The 22,763-nt window shown below is 42.0% G+C and overlaps 1 protein-coding gene across 11 annotated transcripts in view; it reads left to right on the top strand.

The window, feature by feature from the left end:
* NECAB2 (N-terminal EF-hand calcium binding protein 2) overlaps positions 1-22,763 on the top strand; it is a 368,324-nt gene that overhangs the window by 129,312 nt on the left and 216,249 nt on the right. For all 11 annotated transcript variants that reach the window (XM_073307521.1, XM_073307523.1, XM_073307524.1 and 8 more), the window contains one exon: positions 22,120-22,228. In XM_073307521.1, coding sequence (XP_073163622.1) covers positions 22,120-22,228 — 109 coding nt within the window. The remainder of the gene's footprint in view (positions 1-22,119; positions 22,229-22,763) is intronic.

Genomic DNA, 22,763 nt, shown 5'->3' with positions numbered 1-22,763 from the left:
TGAGGTGCATTGGTGGTGGTCGACACCTACAACCCATGCAATTGCAGGGGGCCCTGAGGCAGTGCCAGGGCCCCCTCACATGGCTGTAGTGGAGCCGGAACGTGCCCTACCTGTACAAAATGGCATCTTCCACGTGATATGACCTTGCATGCACCATGTGTGCGAGGTCACGCAGTACAGAGGGACCATGTTGTAGAGCAAAATTGCATGCCTCACACAGGTAGCGACCCTGGAATTGAGCTTTGCAGGCGGCCCCCCCTTGGACAAACGCCACCACTACTGTGGTGAAACATAGTCATCAGCATTGCAGCAAGATCATGGGAATGGCTTTCTTTAGTGCCTGGCAGCACAAAGGTCTGTTGCACTGTGATCCTCTTACTGGGACCTCATAAGTGTCCACCAACCAAGCTTGGCTTCTGCCAGTGTCCCACCGTTGCCCTCCCGGTATTTCCATTCAGCGAAGGTTCCAGGGATTTCAGGACAAAACTAACCATACAAAGAAGTGGAATGCTTTGAACTGTACAGCCACCAGGCTACCCAGATGTATTGGAGCTGTATGTTCATTAATTAGTATAGATGCTTTTATTAGTTCTTACTGTAAATTGTCAGAAGTTCTTCAGCTATTGGTCTGCAAGGGAAGGGTTAACGCCCCTCTCAGCAGAGAAACTGCTGCAGCTTTCTATCCTTGTTGCAGGGGTTGCTAGGAAGCCCCATCCGTAAGGAAAACTAATACATCCCAGGGGAGAGTAAGAGGACTGAGCTCTGGAGAGACTTTATGTAACGTCGCCACGCACACACACACACACACACACACACACACCAGCTGCTCCTCTGTTCTCCCCATTAAGAAGGGAAATCCTTGCCCGTGACTTGCCCTTTGTCTCCTGTTTTAGGCGTGAATGGGCCTAACAGCCCCATTTCAGCTACAATGAAACCCGTCTTAAATTACCAACAAAAATCAGCTCTAAAGTAGAGGTGGGTTCTTTTTATTAAACTTACATTAGAAACCTGGGAGGGGCTTTAAAGCAGTGGGGGAGGACAGGTGTAGATTTTGGCCTTATAATGCAGCAGAGAAATGTAAGGTTTGGCTGCCTTTCACACATTTTACTGAAGTAGGGTCTTCAAAAGTACCTGTTCCAATTACTGGGGTGTCTGAGCTCCAGACATGAAATAAACACAGAGAGAGCTGCCTGGGAGAACAGTTGATAGTCCTAGACTGAATTCAGTTTAGTGCCCTTAATTTGACAGGGATGTCAGTTCTGCAGCCCTTTCTTAGAGAATGGTGAAGATGAAAGAGGTATCTTGAAGCATGCCCAGAATTGGTGAGGAGCTGTCTAAGATGGTGTGCCAGAGTTTTGGGCCTGCTGTTAAGAAGGCTGTCCTCCCTCCCTCCCTCCATCAGGGTTCTGACAGGCCAAGGTTGCCAGAAGATGACATCTATTGTACAAGATTCCTGAAGAGAAACCTGGGCATTCTTGTGTACCCCTTTGTACATTCATACGAGAACCTCGAAAGGTAGATCAGGGAGCATGGAGAGCTAGCACATGATGGAGTGCGAGAAGTACAGCACTGAATGGAAAGGCTACACAGAACAGTGTAATCAACACATAGCTGGTATTTATAGCTATTATTGTACCCTTAAGCATTGCACTTAGATATTGACTGGGGGTGGTCAGAGGACTAAGCTCAGAGATGCTAAGGGAATTCCCTTACCTTAAAGCTCAGACCAGTTGCCAATCATAACTTTGGGCCTTCTGGCAAAGGATGAACGAAGTCAGCTTTGTCTAACTGCCTGCTCCTGCCAGGATACATGGTCTTTCCGCCACACCTTGAGATGGACTGTGTGTTGAATGGAGCTGATAAGTAAAGTAGCATCAGCATGGTCGTCTTGCTTCTGTCCATCACCACCCAGTGGTTATACATCAGTGTAGCCAGCGCTTCATAGGATGCCCTGACCTGAAGCTAAACTTGGAGGATCCAGGATATCTGCACATTATGAAGATGCTGGAGTCAGTTTGCTAAAACCTTTTTAATAATCTAGCCCAGGGGTGAGGTTGGAGAGTGGGCACAAGTTATCATGGTTGTTTGTGTTAGGTGCTCACTAATTGAAGACAGGATGCACTGTTGCGTGTTTCAGGGAATCTGGTGGAATGGTTTACCTGATGGATATGTTGACTTTGTCAGTGGATGGTCCCAGGTATCATTTGTTTGCCTTAAGCAGTTGGCTGAAGGCCTTTTGTTTACATTGCAAGTGGTACCAAAGATTCCTGTACTCATCTCTGATACTTTCATCTGTTGACCTGGCCAAATCTGACTACGTGGTTAGCATACAGTGCAGATTTGGGCTCAGGGCCACAGACCATTTTCCCCAAGCGAGATGATGTGCCACACTTCCAGCAGGGCACATCTGTGAGATGAACCATTTTTGCATTGTGGTAAAATAGCCATGGTACAATCTCAGTGCATACTGTAACTTTTGATGCATGGCAATTTTTGGGGAAGTTCCATTAAAAGCTACACTGGAAAAATTGTAGAACAAAATTAAATATGCTTCTGTGATTCCCAGAACTCCTCTGTTTCTGAATATCAATAAATGGCTACCTTTTGAGGTGAACTAATTCTAGCCTTAGTGTTTCCTCAACATGTGAGCGCACACATTGTTGCTGTCACTGCTCTGGCATTCAGTACTTTAATGTATCTCTCAAAATGTTAATATATTCCTTCAAAACCTTTCTTTTCCATTTGGTGCACAGGATACAGTACCTCTTATTCAGAATATTAATTGTTAAGTTCCTAAAGGAGAAAAGAAACGCACTATTCTCTTTTAGCTGTGTCCTCATTTTTTTCAGATTTTGCCATCAAAATGAGAGGAAGTTTCTGATATGAAAAGTGCTTACAACCAGGCTTGAGCTGAGATTCTCATTGCTGTAGAATTCAGTGTTCTCTTATTGACCACAAACTGTGCTGTCATTATGCTTTATTTCTGCTTTAGACTAAATATTTAGACAGGCTGTCATTAAAGTGTGCCGTTTGAATGGGATTCTGATAATGGTGGGCTCATTGCTGTTTTTAGATGCTGAGGTTCAGAAATCTGAGAAAAATGAACTGACACAAAGAGGAATTCTGGGACAGAGGAATCAAAAGAAGTCTGAAGTGATGTTCTCATAGTCTTGCTTTAAAACAGGAATCCTAGTTTAGAGTTACAGGAGCAGAACTTCACACACAGTAATTCCTGTATGATGATAAATAGGTAATTTAGGTCTATATAAACTATCCTTTTAAAAAATCGGTTTAAAAAGTCAGAGATTCATAGATTTCAAGGCCAGATGTGACCACTGTGGTCATCTATCTAGTCTGACCTTCTGTGTTACACGGGCCATAGAACTTCCCCAAAATAATTCCTAGAGCAGATCTCTCAGAACAACATCCAATCTTGATTTTAAAATGGTCAGGGATGGAGAATCCACCACAACCCTTGGTTAAATTGTTCCAATGGTTAATTACTCTCACCATTGAAAGTTTATGCTTTATATGATATAACAGGCTGCAATCCAGACCATTGAGGGGCTATGTCACCCCTCCCCTGCCACCTTGGGTATCTTACAATACCTTGCTGGTGGTAGCTCCCACACACAGCCTTCCAGCATGCATGTCGCACGCTGAGTGTCTGTGTGTAACTGCAGCTTCCCAGCCACATTTGGGTTACGCTCTCACACGCCTTGGTTACACTGCAAGGTGACCCCTACACACGCCTAGTCTTGGATCTTCCCTCCCAAATTGTATGTCTTGTAATGCCCATCCCTCTCCTGGACAGTGCAAAGATATTAAGTCCATTGTTCCTTTAAGGGAGTAATATACACCAGTTTACCACCTTAAATGTAGTTACTCAGACACTTTAATTTAAACAACCTGGATTAGATAAAACAATAAAACAAGTTTATTAACTTCAAAGAGAAATTTTAAGTGAATACAAATTTCAGTCCCTCTTTGGATAAGTATTTCCAGCTGAGAATCAAGTGACAGGGGGTCTGGTGGAGGAAGGAGACCTCATTCTGTTTCTTTGCTAAGATATTTCTCATTGTCCCGGTCCCCCTTTTTTGCCAAAGAATGGCCATTTGTTAGGTGATGGGCCATCAGCTTTGTGGACACCTGGCTGGGCATCAGCTTGCCCTCTGTCTTTGAGTAACTAGTTTAACTACTTCCCAGATGTATCTGGGAAACACCCTTTAGCCATGATTTCAGCTTATGTTCATAACTTTACACATAAAGTTGCTACATGCATTTTACCTTCATATTGATCAGCAAGTTATGAGTTTTCAAATGATACCTCACAAGGCATGCCTTGTACAAAGATTATTACAGTAGTGACAGAATGCACCCCTGTATTCACACACATCTTATTTCCAGTCTCAATTTTTCTAGCTTCAACTTCCAGCCATTACATTGTTATACCTTTCTTGACTAGATTGAAGTACCCACTATTAAATAATTTCCCCCCAATAGATACTTATAAACAGTAATAAAATCACCCCTTTTAACCTCCTGTTTGTTGAGCTAAACAGATTGAGGTTTTTGAGTCTATCACTATAAAGCATGTTTTCTAATCCTTTTAATCATTCTCGTGGCCCTTCTCTGAATCTTCTTCCTGTATCAACATCCTTCATGAATTGTGGGCACCAGAACTGGACACAGTTTTCCAGCAGTGGTCACACCCGTGCCAGATACAGAGGTAAAATAGCCTCTTTACTCCTATTTGACATTCCCCTATTTCTGCATGCTAGGGTTGCATTAGCCCTTTTGGCCACACATCACACTCAATATCACAGCTCATGTTCAGCTGATTATCTGCCATGACCCTCAAATATTTTTCAGAGTCATTGCTTCCCAGGGTAGAGTCCCCCCATCCTATAAGTATGGCTTGCACTCTTTGTGCCTAGATGTATACATTTACATTTAGCCATGTTAAAAGGCATATTGTTTGCTTGACTGCAGTTTACTAAGCAATCCAGATTGCCTTGAATCAGTGACCTGTCCTCTTCACTATTTACCACTCCAATTTTTATATCATCTGCAGCTTTATCAGTGATGATTTTATGATTTCTTTTAGGTCATTGACAATAATGTTAAATAGCATAGGGCCAAGAACCAATCTGCGGGACTCCACTGGAAATACACCTGCTCAGTGATGATTCCCCATTTACAGTTACATTTTGAGATCTGTCAGTTAACTATTTTTTAATCCATTTAATGTGTGCCATGTTAATTTTATTTCATTCTAGTTTTTAATCTAAATATTGTGTGGTACCATGTCAAACACCTTACAGAAGTGTAAGTATATTATATCAACACTATTATTTTTACAACACAACTTGTAATCTTATCAAAAAAGATATCAAGTTAGCATGACAGGATCTATTTTTCATAAACTCATGTTGATTTGTATTAACTACATTACTCTCCTGTAATTCTTTGTTAATCAAGTCTCCTAACACCCACTCCATTATGTGGCCCAGAAGTGGTGTCAGGTTGTCAGGCTTATAATTACCTATGTCATCCCATTTATCCTTTTTAAAAATTGGCACATTAGCTTTCTTCCAAACTTATGGAACTTCCCCAGTGCTACAAGACTTACTGAAAAATAGCCTTCATGAGCCGGTGGGCTCCTCAGCCAGCTCTCTTACAATTCTTGGATGCAAGTTATCTGGACATACTGATTTTAAAATGTCTGTCTTTAGTAGCTGATGTTTAACATCCTCCAGAGATAGTAATGGAATGGAAAGAGTGTTACCACCATACGATGAGACTATATCACATGGTTTTCCCCCAACTGCAGAACAAAAATATTTATTGAGCACTTCTGCCTTTTCTGTATTAAGACTACCATTCCCATCTGTGATGGTTGTTGGGGTACTCAGAACTCTGAGTTACCCCCTGCCTCCAGTGTGAGGGAGTCTTGCCTGTGCCTGTCTGGGTGTCAGTTTCCTAACACTGCCAGCCTGTCAGTCACTTACCTACCTATGGTACCTATCTATATGCATTATTAAAAATAACTCTAGATCACTTATAATTCTGGGAAGACATCGGGATATGGGGATAAAAGTTGAGAAGCAATGTAAAGATGTAGGAATGTTAACAGACATTGCCGGATGCTCAAACTATTTCCAGTGAGAGCCAAGAATAGTTTGCCAATTACAATGGAATTATTCACTTTCCCCAGATGAAGCCTTAAACTATGGACTGCCAGCCATGTGTTCTTGGACTATGAAGTATTACTCAGAATGCTAGATGAGAACTGGGGCTTAAATCAATCTTCACCATCTAGACTGACTGATGGGGTCATTATGAACTGAAAGTTGCTTTCTTTCCATTTTTTGGAGGGAGGAAAAGTGTTAACTCTTGACTGAAAGGGATGCGTTTGTATGTTCTGAGCAAATTCCTCATTTTATCAATTCTAGGAGTGATTTTAATGGTCTATGAATCCAGTCTTGCACAAAACAATTCTACATCCTTTGCTGTGTCTACAATTTTAGACACGAACACCTTCCCAGAAGAAGATATTACAGGAGCAAAATAGGCCCTGCAGACTCAGTTTGTTTGATCAGCTCTGTATTTATATAACAAGAGCAGTGCCTTAGAAATACTGAAGACAGACCATCCTTGATTAACTACGGTATTCTGCTAGAAATGGATTAAAAAAACCCCAACCCTTTCATTTGCCATATGCATCTTATTTCTTCACAAGCCCAGGACTGAATAAATGGTGGGGGGAGGACAGATGTTTCTCCTATAAAGGGAAAAATCCTCAGGCATTGTAGTAAAGAATATGTATGGAACTGGATAGCTGCACACTTCCCCACGTGGCAGGTTGGTGTTCTTTTCCATCACACTTTTATAGCCATTACCACAGAATGATTCATTGGAGGATATATTGATAGCCTTTGTGACAGGTATTGCAATTTCCTGCAATATCTTTGAAAAATCTTAATGAATTAAGTGTATGTATGTTTGGGGTCCCTTGTATTAAATGAATGGTTTATGTATAATTATGGGCTGGGGGTTGTATGTAACCTCTCTCTAGGGGGGAGATGAGATGTAACTGTTGGGAAGTGTTATGAACTTGAAAGGATTATATAGAATAATGATCAAGCCAGGAATGGACTTTTGTGGCAACCAGTGTCAAGTGGTTTGCCTGGGGAATCTCTAGGGGGAGGTGAATGCAAATTCCTCAGTTCTGGTTATGCAAAAACCCAGCCGTTTGAAGCTACGCCCAGAGGAGGGGACCATTGTCTGCTCATCATCTGTTCCTGGAGTCTGAAGACCAAAGGGCCAAGTGTACAAAGGAAAAACTAATCCATTCATAGAGTGCCAGTTCTGAGTTGAGTCTGTTATGAACTTGTAACCAGAGAAAAACCCCTTTGTGGAGTCTGAAGGACTGACTCCTATTGGATCCCTTGTTGGAGTTTGGAGGTGATCTCTGATAAGCTTATTAACATGTGTGTTTTTATTGTTAATGTTTTCCCTGTAATGCTTTCACCTTAAGAATAAATGTGCTTGCCTAGAAAGGGCTGTGGGGTAACTCATAACTGTTTGCGACTACTCTGCTCATAAGCCTTCAAAGAGACAGCAAAGCACAAGCTGTTTAGGCAGTCTGGCTTGCTGGGAGCATTGTAGTGCAGGTAGGGGAACTGTGCAACCTGGAAAAATCCTGGTCAGGAGGGAGAGAAATGTGGGTCTCTGCCCAAGAAAGGTGATGGCTGATGAGCTCGGATTCTAAAGGGGGTGCCTTTGGTGGACCCCAATCGGGAAATACAAGTACAGTTACCCTGAGCTGTGACAGCCTTGTCTCACGCTGCAGGAATTCAAAGAGAAGCTTGGAGGTAGGTAATTTGGTACATGGCAGGCAGAAAAATCAGTTGGAGGTATCCTGAAGAAAGAATTATTGCATTAGGACAGCGGTATACTGTACAGTATGAAGCAGAAAGCAGTTCTGCCCTCCATACACCTTAATTATGAAATAGGGGAAGTAGTATAGCAAAGAGTTTGATGTAGCTCCAAGAACATAAAATAGCTCTCAGTCTGGATGGACCGTCAAAAAGCTGTGCTAACAGCAGCAAAGGAAAGACTCTTTTACAAAGAAGAGAATACTAAATATAGACATTTGGTTTTAAATGTGAATGCTCGCATTGTCCATCAGCTATTATCCAGGGAAGGAAAAAGTTTAGCATTGATCTGAATAGAGCTAAAGCCCAGCTCATGACAAACTGCTTATGAATCTGTCCTTCTAGGAAACTACAGTTCTAGAGAGATAAGATACTTTGATTTCAAACATTCAGATCAACACATCAACTCAATTAGTGGCAGTGAACCCATTCATCAACATGGTGAACCTATTCATCAACATTCATCAACAAGAGAAGCACATGAGCATACTAGGGCTTTCAACCAATTAAAAAAATTAATCACGATTAGTTGAGCTGTTAAACAAATACCATTTATTTAAATATTTTTGGATGTTTTCTACATTTTCAAATATATTGATTTCAATTACAAAAAATAATACAACATGTTCAGTGCTCACTTTATATTTAATTTTGATTACAAATATTTACACTGTAAAAAACAAAATAAATAGTATTTTTCCGTTTCTCTATATAAGTACTACAGTGCAATCTCTTTATCATGAAAGTTAAACTTACAAATGTAGAATTATGTACTAAAAATTGCATTAAAAAATAAAACAACGTAAAACGTTAGAGCCCACAAGTCCACTCAGTCCTACTTCTTGTTCAGCCAGTTGCTCAGACAAGTTTGTTTACGTTTGCAGGAGATAATGCTGCCTGTTGTTTACAATGTCACTTGAAGGTGAGAACAGGTGTTCACATGGCACTGTTGTAGCTGGCCTCGTAAGATATTTACATGCCAGATGTGCTAAAGATTCATATGTCCCTTCATGCTTCAACCACCATTCCAGGGGACATGCGTCCGTGCTGATGATGGGTTCTGCTCAATAACAATCCAAAGCAGTGCAGACTGACGCATGTTCATTTTCATCATCTGAGTCAGATGCCACCAGCAGAAGGTTGATTTTCTTTTTTTGTGCTTTGGGTTCTGAAGTTTCTGTCTCCAAGTGTTGCTCTTTTGAGACTTCTAAAAGCATGCTCCACACCTTCTCTCAGGTTGTCTCTCAGGCCTGGTCTACAGTACAAGGTTATTTCAGAATAAGACAAGTTACTTCGAAATAAAACTGATTCTGTACAAACCAGTTTTTTCGATTTAAAGGGCTCTTTAATCTGATTTCTGTACTCCACCTCAGCAAGTGGAGTCGCGCTAAAATCGAGATCGTAGTTCTGGGTTACAGGTACTGTGGATGCAATTCAACGATATTGGCCTCTGCGAGCTATCCCAGAATGCTCCCTTGTGACGGCTCTGGACAACACTCTGAACTCCGATGCACTAGCCAGGTAGGCAGTAAAAGCCATGGGAATTTTTGAATTTCCTGTTTGGTCACCATCAGCACAGTCCACCATCACAGGCGACCATGCAGAGTCCACCATCACAAGAGACCACGCAGCCCCGGATTCGCAGACGAGCTCCAGCATGGTCCGGATCTCATTGCATGTTGGGGAGATGAATCTATTATGGCAGAACTACGTTCCAAAAAAAGAAATGCAAATATGTACACTAAAGTCTCCAGGGCCATGACGGAAAGAGGCTACTCCAGGGACACAGAACAGAGCTCAGGCAAGTGTACCAAAAAGCCAGGGAGGCAAACAGGCGCTTTGGGTCACAGCCCCATACATGCCGCTTCTACCGTGAGCTCTCCTTTTATATGGCAAACCCACCAGGCATTGCTTGCTATGGGAAAGGGGGCCCAGCAGTTTGAAAGCATTAAAATGAATGTGGAAGAAGCAGAACCCCACGTGCCCCTTGGGCTTACCATGGCTGCCTGCAAGCTGAATTCTGTTGCTGGCCGCATGTGATGGCTTACTCACACCGAAGTGGCAGGCACTTCAGTATAAGAGGCAAAATGAGACCTTGTACAGAGAGAACATGTGCTGTGTACTATGAATTGTCTGTTTCACTGCGAAAGAGTGTCCCCTTTGTTCTCTAAAATGTATCTTTTAAAATACTACCCTCCCTTTTTCTCCTCCCGCAGCAGGTGCAAATGTTTCAACGCAGCCCCTATCTACTCCGTCCCAGAGCCTGGTCCAGATTAGAAGGCGGAAAAAACGAACTCGGAATGACATGTTTGACAAGCTCATGCAGTCCTCCTGCACTGATAGGGTCCAGTTGAATGCGTGGAGGCAAACAATTGTGGAGTCGCGTAAAGTGTTACATGAATACAAAGAGAGGAGGGACATGCGCTATGAGAGCAGGCAGGATGCTGTGGTCAAGCTCATGAGGGAGAAAACTGACATGCTCCTCTGTATGGTGGCTCTAATGCGGGAAAGGCAGCAAGACCACAGACTGCCTTTGCAGCCCCTGTATAACCGCCCTCCCTCCTCCCCAAGTTCCATAGCCTCCTCACCCAGACACCCAAGAACACGGGGTTGGGCGGGAGGCTACGGGGACCCACACAGTCAACCCCAGAGGATTGCACAAGCAGCAGAAAGCTGGCATATCCTCAATTTTGATTTGGTTTCTGGACTTGTCCTTCCCTCCCAGTAACCCAATATCCCCCCCCCCCGTTCTAGCTGTTTTGTGCAACAAATAATAAAGAACGGTTTTTAAACAATTGTGACTTTATTTCCTTTCATATATATATATATATATATATATATAGGGGGTGGGTAACTTTAAGAGAAACAAACACAACTGTCACACTGTACCCTGGCCAGTCATGAAACTGGCTTTCAAAGCTTCTCTGATGTGCAGCGTGCCCTGCTGCGCTCTTCTAATCGCCCTGTTGTCTGGCTGTGTGAATCTGGCCACCAGGCAAGTTGCCTCAACCTCCCACCCCACTATAAATGTCTCCCCCTTACTCTCACAGATATTGTGGAGCACACAACAAGCAGCAATTACAATTGGAATATTGGTTGTGCTGAGATCTAACCGAGTCAGTAAACTGCGCCAGTGCGCTTTCAAACATCCAAACACACATTCTACCACCATTCTGCATTTGCTCAGCCTATAGTTGAACTGCTCCTTACTACTGTCCAGGGTGCCTGTGTACAGCTTCATGAGCCATGGCATTAAGGGGTAGGCTGGGTCCCCGAGGATAACTATAGGCATTTCAACATCCCCAACAGAAATTTTCTGGTCTGGGAAGTAAGTTCCTTCCTGCAGCTGTTCAAACAGACCAGAGTTCCTGAAGATGCGAGCGTCATGCACCTTTCCCGGCCATCCTACATTGATGTCGGTGAAACGTCCCTTGTGATCCACTAGTGCTTGCTGCACCATGGAAAAGTACCCCTTGCGGTTTACGTACTGGCCACCCTGGAGTTCCGGGGCCAAGATAGGGATATGCATTCCATCTACGCAGTTAGGGAACCCCAGCGCATTAAAGCCATCCACAATGGTCTGCACATTTCCCAAAGTCACTACCCTTGATAGCAGCTGGTCAATGATTGCGTTGGCTACTTGCAGCACAACAGCCCCCACAGTAGATTTGCCCACTCCAAACTGAATCCCGACTGACCAGTAGCTGTCGGGCATTGCAAGCTTCCACAGGGCTACCGCCACTTGCTTCTCAGCTGTGGGGGTTGCTCTCATTTTGGTGTCTTTGCACTTCAGGGCGGGGGACAGCAAGTCACAAAGTTCCATGAAAGTGGCCCTAAGCATATGAAAGTTTCTCAGCCACTGGGAATCATCCCATACCTGCAACACTATGTGGTCCCACCAGTCTGTGCTTGTTTCCCGGGCCCAGAATCGATGTTCCACGGCATGAACCTGGCCCAACACCACCAGGATCTCCCAATCACCACATGCTGTGCTTCTAGGAACATCTGTGTCCATGTCCTCATCGCTATCGTAATCGCGCTGTCGTCGCTTCCTTGCCCGATTTTGCAGGTACTGCACATACTGCTGGGTAATGTGTGAGGTATTTACAATGGTCAAAACTGCAGCGGAGATCCGATCGGGCTCCAGGGCTATGGCGCCTGCATGGGTAATCCTGGAAAAAGGGCACGAAACGTAGGAGAGCAGAGTAGCAGCGGAAGAGGTGGTGTTCGGTTCACGGTAGCCGAAAAAAGGCAGTAAATAGTTGTCTTCTGTAGCTTTCATGGAGGTGGGAGCCCAGGACAGACAACATGGAGAAGCTTGGAAGCATGGCAATAGCGGGAGAGCAGAGTTGGTGGTGGAAACTGTGCTGCTCGGTTCACGATGGCCGAGCAGAGTTGGCAGCGGAAGCGTTCGATGAGGAAGAGAAAGAGTAGATAGTAGAGGTTACATAGGAAGATGAGAGGAAATGAGAGGTGGATTCATAGTATCAGGAGAGCAGCGGTGCACTGTCTGCTGAAAGCAGTATGGCATCTGCACACCAAAAAGGCGTGAAACGATTGTCTGCCGTAGCTTCACCAAGGGAGGAGCGACTGATGACACACACCCAGAAACAACTGTGAGAATGTTTTCGCCCCATCATGCACTGGGAGCTTAACCCAGAATTCCAATGGGTGGCAGGGACTGCGGGAACTGTGGGTTAGCTACCCACAGTGCACCGCTCCAACATTCGATGCTAGCTTTGGTACTGTGGACGCGCTCTGCCGAATTCATGCGCTTTAGTGGGGACACAGAAGACCGAATGTATAAAATAGTTTCCGAAAATTTGAATAGAATAATTTTGAAATAATTTCATACTGTAGAAATACCCTCAGATTTTGGAAGGCACTTCAGATTCTTAAACCTTGGGTCTAACACTGTAGCTATCTTTAGAAATCTCACATTGGTACCTTCTTTGAATTTTGTCGAATCTGCAGTGAAAGTGTTCTTAAAACGAACAATGTGCTAGGTCACTATCTGAGACTGCTGTAACATGAAATATATGGCAGAATGTGGGTAAAACAGAACAGGAGACATACAATTCTCCCCCAAGAAGTTCAGTCACAAATTTAATGAACACATTATTTTTAACAAGCGTCATCAGCATGGAAGCATGGCCTCTGGCATGGTTGCCGAAGCATGAAGGGGCATACGAATGTTTAGCATATCTGGCACATAAATACCTTGCAATGCTGGCTACAAAAATGTGATGCGAATGCCTGTTCTCACTTTCAGGTGACATTGTAAATAAGAAGCGGGCAGCATTATTTCCCATAAATGTAAACAAACTTGTTTGTCTTAGCGATTGGCTGAACAAGAAGTAGGACTGAGTGGACTTTAGGCTCTAAACTTTTACATTTTTTTAGTGCAGTTATGTAACACAAATGTAGATTATTTTTTAAATTGCACTTTCACAATAAAGAGATTGCAGTACAGTACTTGTATAAGGTGAATTGAAAAATACTATTTCTTTTATCATTTTTACAGTGCAAATATTTGTAATAAAAATAATATCAAGTGAGCACTGTACACTTTGTATTCTGTGTTGTAATTGAAATATATTTGAAAGTGTAGAAAACATCCAAAAATATTGTAATACATTTCAATTGGTATTCTGTTGTTTAACAGTGCAATTAAAACTGCGATAAATCAAGATTAATTTTTTTAATCACAATTAATTTTTTAGTTAATTGTGTGAGTCAACTGTGATTAATTGACAGCCCTAGAGCATATCAAATGAAAAACATGTATTTTCATTTCTTTTCCCTAAATAGATCTATTAAAGGTAATCAGACTGCCTTCCAAACAATGATTTAACATGTTTGGTATGTTGTGTTGTATAATGCATCCATTTATTAGATAACTTCCATGGGGGGAAATTAATATAGAAGAGGAATCTTTAAGCTTCCTTAATGACAAAACTTTGTTTTATGAACATTAAGTATGACATCTCATTAACAACTACACAATTTCTATTTTGCTAGTTTTCTGGATTGCAGTTGAGTGCCTAATCCCATTTATACCTTTGAAATATCTTCCAGATCAAATCTGCATAGAGTAAAGGTATTTTCCCCCCTAACTGATAGCCCTGAAAACTCTAGGCATGTTTCATCCCATTTAAATAATTAGAAGGACTCCCACCGATTTTAATGGAAGTTGTACTGGGTACCCATCCTGGAATTTGGAAGTCAATCTGTTTTTTTCTTTTTTGGCTTGTGCATCAGTAGTAATACAGGTTCTGTAATTGGAATTTAACTGAGAATTCTCTTGATGATGCATAAACCAAAATATAATCCAATGAATACTCTGGATTCATGTTGGTTCTTCAGTGCTCATCGAGATAAAAAAGTAACAAATATGTATTAGTAAATTGGCAGATACAACTCTGAATACACATGGCAGGTTTACACCTACACTGCAACTGGGGGTGTAATTTGCAGCTCTTGTGGATTTATCTGCACTACCTTTAATCTAGATAGCTTGCTCAAAATAGCAATGAGGAAGTGGCAGGATGGGCGTCAGCACAAGCTATTCAAGCCTACCTGTCGTGTCCCCATCCCCCCCAGGTATCACCTTGCGTTCATTGCTAGCCCATGCCTCTGTATCCTCACTGCTATATTTAGCACACTAGCTAGATTTAAGCTAGTGCAGGTATGCAAAACATGAGCTGCAAATCACTCCCCTGGTTGCAGTGTAGATGTAACCTGAGTAAGGTGACATTTTTATATGGTCACTTTTGAACAGACCAGCACTATAAGTATTTGTACAGGTAGAAAGTAAAATCCCTAGAGAAAGAAACCCTAGTGGCCAAATTTGCTAAATTTTGGAGGATTTATGGATTGCCTTGTCATCTTATTTCCATAAAGCATTAAAGAAAATGAGAACTCTGATCATATGCTCCATAATGAATAGACATTTGCTATAGATTCCCCAGCATTTTACATTGAGGTGGCACTGCAGCACCTATACTGAAGCAGTCTTATTATGAACCCCTCTTTTCAATTATTTATAACTTTGGCAAACTTTTTAGGTTAAAATTGTCTTTGGTCTTTCATAGAATATAGAATATCAGGGTTGGAAGGGACCTCAGGAGGTCATCTAGTCCAACCCCCTGCTCAAAGCAGGACCAATCCCCAACTAAATCATCCCAGCCAGGGCTTTGTCAAGCCGAACCTTAAAAATATCTAAGGAAGGAGATTCCACCACCTCCCTAGGTAACGCATTCCAGTATTTCACCACCCTCCTAGTGAAAAAGTTTTTCCTAATATCCAACCTAAATCTCCCCCACTGCAACTTGAGACCATTACTCCTTGTTCTGTCATCAGCTACCACTGAGAACAGTCTAGCTCCATCCTCTTTGGAACCCCCTTTCAGGTAGTTGAAAGCAGCTATCAAATCCCCCCTCATTCTTCTCTTCTGCAGGCTAAACAATCCCAGTTCCCTCAGCCTCTCCTCATAAGTCATGTGTTCCAGCCCCCAAATCATTTTTGTTGCCCTCCACTGGACTCTTTCCAATTTTTCCACATCCTTCTTGTAGTGTGGGGCCCAAAACTGGACACAGTACTCCAGATGAGGCCTCACCAACGCCAAATAGAAGGATATGATCACGTCCCTCGATCTGCTGGCAATGCCCCTACATATACATCCCAAAATGCCATTGGCCTTCTTGGCAACAAGGGCACACTGTTGACTTATATCCAGCTTCTCATCCACTGTCACTCCTAGGTCCTTTTCTGCAGAACTGCTGCCGAGCCATTCGGTCCCTAGTCTGTAGTGGTGCATGGGATTCTTCCATCCTAAGAGCAGGACTCTGCCCTTGTCCTTGTTGAACCTCATAATATTTCTTTTGGCCCAATCCTCTAATTTGTCAAGGGCCCTCTGTATCCTATCCCTACCCTCCAGTGTATCTACCTCTACTCCCAGTTTAGTGTTATCTGCAAACTTGCTGAGGGTGCAATCCACACCTGGAATCCTCCACATCATTGATGAAGATATTGAACAAAACCGGCTCCAGGACCGACCTTTGGGGCACTCTACTTGATACCGGCTGCCAACTAGACATGGAGCCATTGATCACTGCCTGTTGAGCCCGACAATCTAGCCAACTTTCTATCCACCTTATAGTCCATTAATCCAGCCCATACTTCTTTATCTTGCTGGCAAGAATACTATGGGAGACCATGTCAAAAGCTTTGCTAACGTCAAGGAACAACACGTCCACCGCTTTCCCTTCATCCACAGAGCCAGTTATCTCATCATAGGAGGCAATTAGATTAGTCAAGCATGACTTGCCCTTGGTGAATCCATGCTGTCTGTTCCTGATCACTTTCCTCTCCTCTAAGTGCTTCAGAATTGATTCCTTGAGGACCTGCTCCATGATTTTTCCAGGGACTTTGCCTGAGATTGATTTTGGGGGGGCGGTGTGTGTGCAAAGTGTGAGTAAAATGAGTTCTTTTGTTTCTAAAGAGAATATTGAAAAATAAATAACTTGCTAATGTTACATTTTTTCCCCGTCAGGCAGCTTTAATATTGACAATTCTAAACATTTGGGTGCTCAACTTTGCAACCAAAGATGTAGGAATCATTCGGGGAAATACTGTAGCCTGTGTTATGCACAAGGTCAGTCTAGATGAAAATGGTCCCTGATGGTCTTAAAATCTATGAAAATGTAGAGTTACTTTAATGTAGATTTTGTATGTAAATGTAATTTTTATGTCACAATATTAATCAAAGGTGGGAACTTATTTTAAGGTGGAAATATCCCTAAACAATAACTTCTACTGAGAAGAATGTAGGCTAAGTGGAATTCTAAGACTTCTGATACCATTCTGATATATTACATCACAATTCATTTGGAGAACCTGTATCTCTTGCACACAGGAGCATGTAACTAAAGGCAAGCTTCTTACATCCTTATCCATTCTTTGGTAACTTAGCAAATTTCTACTTTGTGCAACTTGTTTTTCTATGATTTTCTTGATAAGACTGTTACTAGAGTACAAAATCTTCAGAATACATCAACTCTTATCTTAACGTGTGCTGGTTGCAGAGTGGGATATTAATACTGTGTTGGCCAGTCCTCTTTGGCCAGGATTTTCTAGCATTTTAATTTTAGCTTTCAAATCCTAGCATGGTCTTGCTTTCTCTTATCTCTGAGCTCCTCTCTCTCCAGACATTCTTGTCTAGTGTGCTCTATCAATATATAACCTAAGGCTGTTTTACAATTATAGATACATTGCTCAAGGATTTTTATTTTTTTTTTTGTTACTTTGGATCACTTTCCCTGGTGTATTTATGGATGTGTGTTCAAGTTTGCATTAAATATTGACCTCTTTTCATGGGCTTTAGACTGATTTGTGTTTTAATATATTGTAGTTATTTGGAGGTGGATGAGGATTTTAAATAATGTTTAGTTCCAGGCTTTTCACCCTCTCCATGTCAAATCCATCCTAAAGACCCACTTTTTCTGTGAGGTCCACAAACAGCAAAAGTCAAATAACTCTCAGCTCCTCCTTCCTTTAAGTCCCCCTCTCTGTCCTGTTTTAGGATCCTGAGGCCATCTGTACGCCTGTTTTGTACAGCACCAACGTACCTTCAGCACTTCAGTAACATTTGGGGGTGCTTACATTATGATAGGCGTTTATAAAAATGTCTCTTGCAGTTGCTGCTGTGCTAAGCTATTGCTTTATTCCTCTCACATTTCCCCCTAAACATACTCCTGCAACCAGGTAGACAGCTCTTTAAATAACCCACTAACACTGAATTTGAAGTGATGTGAACTACTGTAGAAAAATTGCTACCCACCCCTGTGTTCCTAGCCACATGCTTCAGAAGCTTTGGGACAGGAATCAGGAAAGCAGTATGGCACCACTTAGAATGTAGACACTTAAGTTTCAGTAGGGAAAAAATAGTTTGTGACTTAAGAAATCAAGTAAAAGTGAAATGAGACATTCTCCTCTTGGAAAACATAAACTGGCTGGAAAAAAATCACAACTGCTTTTAAGTAAGCTTGCATCAAAATAGCTTTTTGTGTGTGCTGCTTGAAAGAAAACTGTACGTGACTTTCATTGGTTAAAATAACAATGTGTGCTCAGTTTTATTTTGCTTCCTTCCCACTAATGCTGCTTGAAATTGCTCTGGTGGGAAGGTGATTCTGCTTGACCTTTGTCCAGCGGGATATTATTGAGGCAAACAACCACCTAGTAAGTTTAAAAACTAGACATTCTGTATAAGAACAGCCTCTGCAGTTTATACTTGCTGGGATAAAAAGGTTATTTATCTGAATGCTTCAGAGCATAAACTAATCACCAATTGGGGTCAGGAAGAAATTATCCCTTCCATCTTGAGTATAGCATTACATAAGTAGGGGCATCATGGATATTTTTCATCTTCCTATGAAATATACAGCCCTGGGCAGAGTTGGAGAAAGGATACCACATGATCAAGTCTGATGCTCCAAGAGGTAGAGTGCTGGTTAATAAGGTCCATCTTTCAAACATGGACACTTTCATTTTCAACAATGATTCATTTACACCAAGTCCTTTTCCACTGAGACTTTCAATCTTGCCAATGAAAATATCAAAACCTGAATAAGTCTGCTACCTGCTGCTGAGCGTTCCAGATATCCCGAGTTCACCTCCTCTTCTGCAGATCTTTATGGAATGGAAAAGAGAACTATTACAGTTCAGCATGCGTCAGCAAAAAACGGTTAAAGTCCAAATTAATTTTGGGCCAAATCTAGAAGCCCTTAGTTGTTACTCCCGTTAGTCCCAACACTCCCATTGAAACGAGTGAACGTTTTGGGTAAGGACAGAATAAAAGCTAAATTGGGAATTCAGCATTTGGCCTGTCAAATGCAGCCATTCTCCGTAGAGCCTGACAAAATATAAATGCTTACCCCAATATTGATTTTATGTTCCTTCTCCTGTCACCATCTTTATAGAATCACCAATAAAATAGATACCTTATGCCAGATTAATTACAGCTCTAAATACACTGGCTTCAACCCATACATACTGCATTAACGCTTGGAAGTCCAGATGTGTAGTTCATGAGCACCAGACTTTTCTTTTTTTTTCCCAAGCCAGAGCTTGTTCACCTGTGTACATGGCGAGTCAGCTAACTTTGTCCTCCAGCATCATTTCCTGAAAGAGAAGCACCATGGGTTTTTAATTGATTTGATTAAATAATAAATGATACATTCTCGTATCTCAGCCTAGGCAACATTTCCAGTCCATAAATCTAGGGCTTTGAAAGGAAGAGCTTTTAAATCGTGTATAAATTGCAGTAATTCCTCCACCTAAGGCACTGTTGTACAACAATGTTACATTATTAGTTGCTGTCTTCTACCATTGGCTCTAGACTGTTCTCAGTGGTCGCAGATGACAGAACGAGGAGTAATGGTCTCAAGTTGCAGGGGGGGAGGTTTAGGTTGGATATTAGGAAAAACTTTTTCACTAAGAGGGTGGTGAAACACTGGAATGCGTTACCTAGGGAGGTGGTAGAATCTCCTTCCTTAGAGGTTTTTAAGGTCAGGCTTGACAAAGCCCTGGCTGGGATGATTTCACTGGGAATTGGTCCTGCTTCGAGCAGGGGGTTGGACTAGATGACCTTCTGGGGTCCCTTCCAACCCTGATATTCTGTGATTCTATGATTCTATGAACAGGGAACTTCAATAGAATAAATAAAACATTTTTATCCCTTAAAGCTACCCTGTCTCCATCCTTGCTTCACTGTAGACTGTTTTGTACAGGAGCTTTCCCCAGCCCCTCACTATTTGGCTTCCTGCTACAGATAGGAAGAAACCTTCTCACAGTGCTTGGAGAGGGAGAATCTCTCCGTTTCATAGCTAGGCTTGTACCTTTGTTATGTCGGGGAACTATCTTACAACTTTTCTTTCCTTACATGACTACACATGTCTGTCTCTCTTCCCTGCTAGCCTTTTAAATAGGTAGAGCATGATTTTACAATAGTAACCCAAAATATTATAGTAGCACTACAATGAGATGCATTGCTTAGGTCCAATACAAATAGACTATTGGTTGTTCTAGGTGTCCAGCATCTGATACTTCAGTCAATTAACAACGCTGGCAAATGCCCAGCCTCTTCCCTTCCACTTAACCCAGCCCACATCAGTGCAGCGGGCTCACATGTAAGTATACAACTCAAAGATATTCAGCCAAATTTTCATAAATGGCCACTGATTTGGGGTGACTACGTTTCTGGGTCCCCAACTTGTGACCTGGAGCCAGATTCCCAGAAGTGCTGGTCATTTGCAGCTGCCATTGAGCTAACTGGAGTCGAGGATGCCTGAAGAAAAGAGTACTTGTGGCACCTTAGAGACTAACAAATTTATTTGAGCATAAGCTTTCGAGGATGCCTGAGTACTTCTGAAAATTAGGCCCAAAGGGCATCTAGTTAGATGCCCCAAAATCAGTGGCCATGTTTGAAGTCAGTGTTAAGGGGGGATTTTAAACCTTTCTAGGTTCCAACTCCTTCACTTGATCTGTAGATTTACCAACCCATGTTCAGCAAGGCAGATGCCTATGTGTATGGCCAAGCAGATGCACATGGTATGTCCTCAAGGTCTTTTGAAAGGAAAGTTTCAACATTAAGATGACAGGTCCTGTGTGTGCAAACAGTTGGTAACTCAAGTGAAAACTGCCCTAAAATGTCCTGCTCTGTTGCATCCATGGCCTGAGCTATAAGATACAGTATATAACTGGTTGGAGAAGGTGAGTGCTAGTCCTGTATACAGTAAGTAGTACATTGTTAATTACACTCTAGGCCTAGGCACCATCTAAACACTGAATGTCCTGCATTATTTAAACATACAGTAGATAAACGGGTCCCTGAACTGCAGTATGATTTCATTTCAGAAGGAACCCTGCAGGTTTCTTTTTTCCTTAATCCAATTGCAACAGGGAATTAAAAGCCTAATTATTTTCTAAAGGATGGTGCAACCTGCACAGTCCTTCTAATCCCTAGGGAATTGCAGCTTCACATCACTTCTTCCTTGGGACAGCTGCCAATGCCACAGTTTGACTTGTAGGCCCAGATCCACCAAGCTACTCTGTGTGGATGGGCCCTGTTCTCTCACACAGCTCTCCTGACTTCACTGGTGCTCCCTGCAGGGTCAGTCCACCTGTGTTGCAGCATGCAGGACTGGGGCCTTAGATTTTAAACTCCCTAAGCCAGGGACCTAGTATGTGAACTTGTTTGTAGCCTGTCTCATATATTTTGATGCCAGATAAATAATAATAGTGGATGAAATTCGCAAATGCAGATATTTGTACAGCCCTCTTAATGCATATCTGTACATTTGAAAATCTGATCCAGTCATAATTTTGGTATTTTGCCAGATGTATCAATCCAAGCCTCTTTTTTCTATGCATCATTCTGAATAACTTGAAAACATGCTTGTTAGGTTTCTGGTACTTCCTGGTTCTGGCTTGGTTGGGAAAGACTACAAAACTGTCCTTTCTCTTATGGCTATTTCTGCACTTTGATTTCAAGTTCTATATTGTGAAAACAAGAGAATGGTTCTAACTAAATTCTTTTGAACATGAAATAAAAATTGTATTGAAGTCTGTTCTCTGAAGTGGTTTCAAGGGATTATCAAGTATTTGAATCTTCTGACTTCTCTTTCTGTAATACATTGTGATGATGAGTCTAAAGCATATAAACGAATAAACTGTGAACATTTCCCTCAAATAGAGCTCCTTCTTTCTAATGCTGGTGTAAGGGTTCCCTTTTTATATGGCATTTGCTTTCCAGCTTAGCTCCGCTGCTGCCCATCAGAAGTTCCCCTTTAATTTGGTAGATCTGGCATTTGCACATGCCTCACAGCGCCATAACCATTAAATATTTGGCTGCCTTTGGCAACCTTCTTCTCAGTCTTTGTAATGATTTGGCCCCGCCTTCTTAGATGCATCCTGTTTGAAAGCCTGTGTTCCAAAAACAGCCACGTACCAAGGGAACGCCGTATTGGTGAATGTGTTGATACTTTACAGGACAGATACTCAGAAATTCCAAGAATTTCCCCACTATATCTTTAAGCAGATCATGACCTTGTATTTCATTTGATTGTGCTTTCCCTCCATTAACCTTTTATTCTTAACACTGATATCTTGTCATTCACAGATGATGGGAAGTTGTCCTTGGAGGAGTTCCAGGCTTTTTTTTCAGACGGGACTCTTAATGAAGAAGAACTTGAACAGCTCTTTCATACCATTGACTCAGACAACACCAGGTAAGCATATAATTCTTTGTCCATTTCTTTTCAACTGACATAGATTTTAGGACTCTTGATGTGCAACTATTAAAGTTTTGCTTCTTAAAAGATCTAAACATGTGCAAGGTATACTGTGATGGAATTCTTCTGCCAGCCTTGAGGGGCTTCATTTCTTCAAGGTTTGACCTCCCATGGTGAAGACCATTAGGGCTCCTTGTTCTCCTGGTATAAGTTCAACACACTTCCTGAAGCACAGCCTGTTTATGAAAATCTCTGAAATTATACATTTTGAATAATAGGGACAATCAGCTAACCTTTTGATTTTTTCCCTCGTTTCTAGAAAGTTTTGCTAGGGCTATCTAATCTAGCTATCCTGATCTGTCTGTGAGTTTCTAATGCAGTTGTTGTTAAAATCCTAGAATCATAGGCCTGCAAGGGACCTTGAGAGGTCATCTAGTCTGGTTTCTTGCACTCATGGCAGGACTAAGTATTATCTAGACCATCCCTGACAGGTGTTTGTCTAACCTACTCTTAAAAATCTCCAATAGTGGAG

Source organism: Lepidochelys kempii, chromosome 12, assembly GCF_965140285.1.
Source record: "Lepidochelys kempii isolate rLepKem1 chromosome 12, rLepKem1.hap1, whole genome shotgun sequence".
NCBI lineage: Eukaryota > Metazoa > Chordata > Testudines > Cheloniidae > Lepidochelys > Lepidochelys kempii.
This window is presented reverse-complemented; position numbering and strand designations above follow the sequence as displayed.